At 31.8% G+C, this 6,023-nt stretch overlaps 1 protein-coding gene across 1 annotated transcript in view; it reads left to right on the top strand.

The window, feature by feature from the left end:
- Positions 1-6,023, top strand: part of LOC106478566 (anoctamin-4-like) — a 140,578-nt gene that overhangs the window by 72,788 nt on the left and 61,767 nt on the right. Inside the window, exon 7 of the mRNA XM_022382181.1 lies at positions 4,109-4,165. Coding sequence (XP_022237889.1) covers positions 4,109-4,165 — 57 coding nt within the window. The remainder of the gene's footprint in view (positions 1-4,108; positions 4,166-6,023) is intronic.

Here is a 6,023-nt window from a genome sequence, read left to right as displayed (position 1 = left end):
CAAACAAACAAACAAACAAACAGCTGTAATACCATTTTGTTCGAAAACTGAATTTCTAACTGAATTAAACTGCTAGTAAATGTTTTAAACTTTTTTTTTCCAAAATTTATCTGGATTTGTTCCATTTAACAGAATCCTTTCTCTTTTCATTTTGGGTTGTTTGTTTGTAGTTATGCACAAAGCTACACAATGGGCTATCTGTGCTCTGCCCACCATGGGTATCGAAACCCGGTTTCTAGCGTTGCAAGTCTGCAGACATACCGCTGTGTCACTGGAGGGCTTTTCATTTTGGTTAACTTTTTGAAAAATTGTTATGAACATCTTCATACTTTAAAATATAAACTTTTATTTTTTGATGCAAGGACTAGAAATAACTAGTAAATAAAATATTCAGTTCTTCATCATAGTGACGATGAGATGGCTATAAAATACTCAATTCTTCATTACAGTGACGATGAGATGACTATAAAATATTCAGTTCTTCATTACAGTGACGATGAGATGACTATAAAATATTCAGTTCTTCATTACAGTGACGATGAGATGACTATAAAATATTCAGTTCTTCATTACAGTGACGATGAGATGACTATGAAATATTCAGTTCTTCATTATAGTGACGATAAGATGGCTATAAAATATTCAGGTTAGCCATCTTACCGTCACTATAATGAAGAATCATTATATTTCAATAGTGAAATCATACATAATAAAAAAATCAAATCAAATAGATCTATTACGGTTTTGCTTCCTTTATCTTTATGAATAATGCTTACAATACAGAATGACTATTTTAAAAATGTTTTATTATATAATTAAAAACTTTACCCCATTAAATCAATATCAGTTTTTGTTTTGTTTAGAAACAAAGATTTTACCAATAACGATCTAAAACTATATAAAAGAACAAATTCAATTAATAAACAAACATATTAATAATTTATGATTAACATTCATGTTTATAAGGATAACTATTCGTGTATTAGGCACACATAAAAACCCTTTTCTTCCCTGTAAATAGAAACCACAATGTTTAACCTGGTTTCAGAAAGACATACTATATTATTATAATTTACACTGTCAATGAATTCTTCAATTTCTGTTAATAAAATTTTGGTCATAATAATTCCAATAATTCTCATCATTGAGAAGATGAGTTACCATTTTTTTACCATCTTTATTCCTTTTACAATCTATATAATAAACCTGTTCTGGTTCAATTGTTATTGGAAACAAACTACTTTCATAGTATCACTTCTTTTTACTTTTGAAACTCGGTAATTAACCAGAATAATATACAAAAAATAATAATGTTATTTATTAAAAGTTATTGAAAAATCCATAATTTTTATCAACTTTTCAAAATCCAGTTGTATTCAGTGCATAAGTTTTGTTTAGTACCCTTGTTTTTACATTTACAGCATTCAAAGTTTAATATGTAAATTTCTTTATACCCAGTAATCTTTACACATTCTCTATAGCTAGCTCCATGTGACATAGTTTGTACATTTTGGGTTATCACGAACTACTTGACACTTTATAAGTCTATTATTATTACCGTAAATTACGCTATCAGTCTATAACTGGTTATTCTCTCACTATCTTCTATATCAAAATTTTGTTTTAAAAGAAATATTTTGAAGTTTCATACACAGGAATATTCTCCTTAACTCACTCCTATGACAAAAGCTTTTCTATCGGTAAAATCAACAGAACAATGTTTACATAGATTAGCATAATACTGTGAATTTTCTGGCTTGAGTAATAATCTTTTATTTTAAAATTTATTTAAAGAAATCAATTTGTTGTTGGTCATATGTTTTTTTTAATTTCCCTACATACTAAAATTTCGTTTTATTCTTATGGTAATCATTCAGATTAATTCCTTCTAATTAACGTGCTTTATTTTAAAATAAAATGAATTCTGACAGAACCATGCAGGGCTGCGGAATCGAAGGTCCCACGTTTAGCGTCGCAGTGCTAATAAAAAATACTTCGCTATTTCAGCTAAGGGTGCATTATAAGAATGACATTCAAACCCGTTAATCATTTCAAAAGCCCGGATAAAGCCTTTGTTGTAGCATCTATTTTTCGCTTCCTATATTTACTCTAACCATACTTCAAAATTAAGCTATATCTGAACGCTAGGGTTCGTTGACCTGGCCATCTAGCCCATATGCGTATAAAGTACAACCCACTTCCAACCCACCCATTAATAAGAATAACTTAACAGAGTATTTCAAAAATGAATAATTTCTATTACAACAATACAGTGCATATTTAGCCTCCAACTCTATTTGAGGTACATGTTATGTTTAGTAAAAAAATACTTCACGTTCAGAATATTAACATATTTCTGAATTAGTTCATATTTTAACATTCAAGTATGAGTACCTGAAATAACAAGGACCGTTGTTTCGAAACACTGAATCTTGGTAGCTATTTATACATAATTTACGAAAGTACATCGTTATTTTGAAGATTAAGGTCAAATTATTTATGTATAAAATATTAACTAAAGGCACTTCTTATAAGAATGCATTGCTTACTTAGTTTCAACCTGATGATGGTAAATGTGCTACCGAAACTAATCGGCTGAAATAACTGATAAAGATTTCATTTTTCATTCTGCCAAAACATCTTTTTTGTTTTCTACTCTTAATACTTAGTTTCAACCTGGCTTTAAATAGGTTTAATAATTCATTTCTATTATTTAAATGTTTGAGCATTTTGTAATCCTGGCAAAAGAGTGATTATCGGAAACTTTCAAGATTGCTCCAATCGTAAACGAACAAGGCCTTTCCTATGATTTTTGTGATGACGTAAAATCTTTTGCAGCTCTTCTAATTTTCATCGGTAGAACACTCTTGTAACTAAGCTTAACGTGCCTAAAACTGAGGAGTTTACACTTTTCCATATAAAATGGAGTAAGGGTCTCTTGAGCTATTGCATGCAGATATAAAACCTAATATCAAAACAAGTTCACGAAATATTTTAAAAAAAGGCATAGTTAAAAGAAACAAACTATGAAGAAAGTGACGTTTCTTCCAAATTTGACTCGGATATTATCAGGCCAAAATTAGTTGTAGGTAATGATATAAATAGCTATTTGTTTATGCCAGAATGATTACGTGTTTGATATCAGATCAAGTAAAGTGAGCAACCAGAATGTTTACTGATTGGTGGATATAACCGTTTGTTAAGTAAAGCTTCTTTAGTTTTTCTTTTGGTTTCATTAGTTTATTGTAGATGCTTTTTGCACCTGAAACAATAAGAAAACTGGTTGAAAATACATTTTAATTTAACATTAATTTCTCTAAATAGGAATTAATATATGGAGTCTATGGAGTTCTTAATCAGTTTTACAAGTAATAAAAAACTTTGAAAAAATAATGATGATGTAGGGATGGCAATACCAAAAAGTGCAGAAACAAGGTAGGGATGAGAAACACAAAACCATACAAAGAAATCACTGCACAAGTAGCCAAATCTTTCCAAGAAAAACTTTTATCTACAACTAAATGTTTGAATAAAAGCATTTAAACTGAATAATGCTATAAAGTCTTATAATGGCTAATTTCCGCAAGCTTGTAAAATTGACTCAGTGGCTACTTATGTAGGGGGCCACCCAATGGCACAGCGGTATGTCTGCGGACTTACAACGCTAGAAACCGGGTTTCGATACCCGGGTGGACAGAGCACAGATAGCCCATTGTGAAGCTTTGTGCTTAACTTCAAACAAACAAACAAACTTTATATTTGAATAAATAAACAAATATATATATATATATGCATGTGAGTAAGTGTTGTTGCCTTATACTAGCCTGAAATGTTTACTTTTTATACATTTCTGTTTCAATGAAACTGTTACATTATCCCTAACATATTTTTATAGGATACAGTTCAGTGGGCAGACCAAGTGAAGTACGTTTGATGAAAACAAAACAATAGTTAATTTGGAAATTATTGTGAAGTAGTCTATTTTTCTAGATATTTATATATAAGTTTCAGTACACACCTGTTTGTATGTTTGCACTTGTGGAATACTGCAGAAACAAACCAAATGCTTTTGGTTAAGACTAAATTAAGAATTACTTTTATTGTTTAGGGGCCGTACATTGGAAAGTCTGTGAAGAAAGGAGAACCCGGTTACTGTGAGCGCACGGTGAGTATAAATAGATCTACTATTAAAATCAAATCACTAACAATTTGAAACTTTTTAAACGGTCATAGTGTTCCGCGGAACTCACAAGCTGATAATAGTCAGTATATTTTTTTTTCACTTATAAAAATTGCTTTTATATAGTTGTACATGGCAATTGAAAATCAACTTAAGTTCCCTGTAAGTCTCTATCACTTGCCAAATCAGCATCTTTCCGTTAATATGATGCAGACTATCTGTATAGGTAGTTAAGCTCTTAAAGATGACTCCGGGGATGAAGTACAGGAAGTCCGCTACCCTCGAAGATCAGTGGGTAAGAAAGACCACGGAGATACGGAAATTTCCGACGGTGACCACTTCATTTGTCTTACTCCAAAAGATCTTAATTTCATGCTTTCTCGTAAACGAAAAGTGTTTAATTATGACACGGAAAGTGACGAAGAATAGACATCAGAATGGAAATGTTACAAGAAAAGACGGACATCTCATCAGACAAGATGAATTTAAATGAAGTACTGAACTTAAGCTCTTGTTTGAAGCCGGTTTGAATGGGTAATGAAGATGGTGGCGTAAGAACACCGAAACATGTAGAGTCATATTAGGGCTAGTTCCTGTTTCAATCAGTTATATATTGTGCAATTATTTTAGCGTTGTACTCCATTTAACTGCATAAATGTATACATTTGTTTAAAGTTTCAATATGTAGAAAATAAGACACAAAAAGGTGCATAGTTTTTCATATTTTTATCATCTTTCTTGTACCGAATTTATAATTCTTTTGGCTAACGTTTAGTTAAATTTTATTAATATGACTAAAACGTATATAAAATCCACAATAATTTTAATTAAAATATCTGGATATATGATTAATATTAAAAAATTATCATATAATGTACGCAATGAAGTTCATATAAAAATTGTTCAAAATGTACTTGTAAATTTATAATGCTAAAGGAAGTCCCTCCGTGGGACAAAGGTAAGTTTATGGATTTACAACGTTCAAATCCGAGGTTAGATTCCCCGCGGTGAGAGCAAAATATGGCCCTATGTGGCTTTATTCTAAAACGAACAAAAAAGCTCAAATAAATTTTAACATATATACAGGATGTTTACAAGTTGTGCTCATTTTAAAACACATTAACTCCACATGTCTTCCATCGAACTTCATATACTTTTGCGAGCGCCTCGTTAATTAAACAATCTGACCTGAACCTTATGAAATTGTATCATCGAATCCTATATCGTATTATTCATGCAGTCAAGAAATATGATACTCTTCGGCCCGGCATGGCCAGGTGGTTAAGGCACTCGACTCGCAATCTGAGGGTCGCGGGTTCGAATCCTCGTCACACCAAACATGTTCGCCCTTTCAGCCGTGGGGGTGTTATAATGTGACGGTCAATCCCACTATTCGTTGGTAAAAGAGTAGCCCAAGAGTTGGCGGTGGGTGGTGATGACTAGCTGCCTTCCCTCTAGTCTTACACTGCTAAATTAGGGACGGCTAGCGCAGATAGCCCTCGTGTAGCTTTGCGCGAAATTCGAAAACAAACAAACAAACATATATGATACTCTTCACAGGTGTAGCCTCGTATTTCTCCCTGAGCAGCTGTTGCGTAAAAAATACTTTAGCTTTACAAAAGCGGACGGTGTTTCTATAGGCGAACAGTGTTACTATACTTCTGTAGGATTGCATACAGATTTCAACTTATGTTTATAGTTTTCATTTATATATTTAACTGTATTACATGTGTTTTAGAAAGACGTATAGTGTTTTTATAGGCACACAATGTTAATATACTTCTATAGAACCATATGCAGATTTCAACTTGTGTTTATAGTTTTCATTTATATATTTAACTGT

Source organism: Limulus polyphemus, unplaced genomic scaffold (assembly GCF_000517525.1).
Source record: "Limulus polyphemus unplaced genomic scaffold, Limulus_polyphemus-2.1.2 Scaffold225, whole genome shotgun sequence".
In the NCBI taxonomy this organism is placed as follows: domain Eukaryota; kingdom Metazoa; phylum Arthropoda; class Merostomata; order Xiphosura; family Limulidae; genus Limulus; species Limulus polyphemus.
Note: the sequence above shows the minus strand (reverse complement) of the source record. Positions and strands in the feature narration are given on the sequence as shown.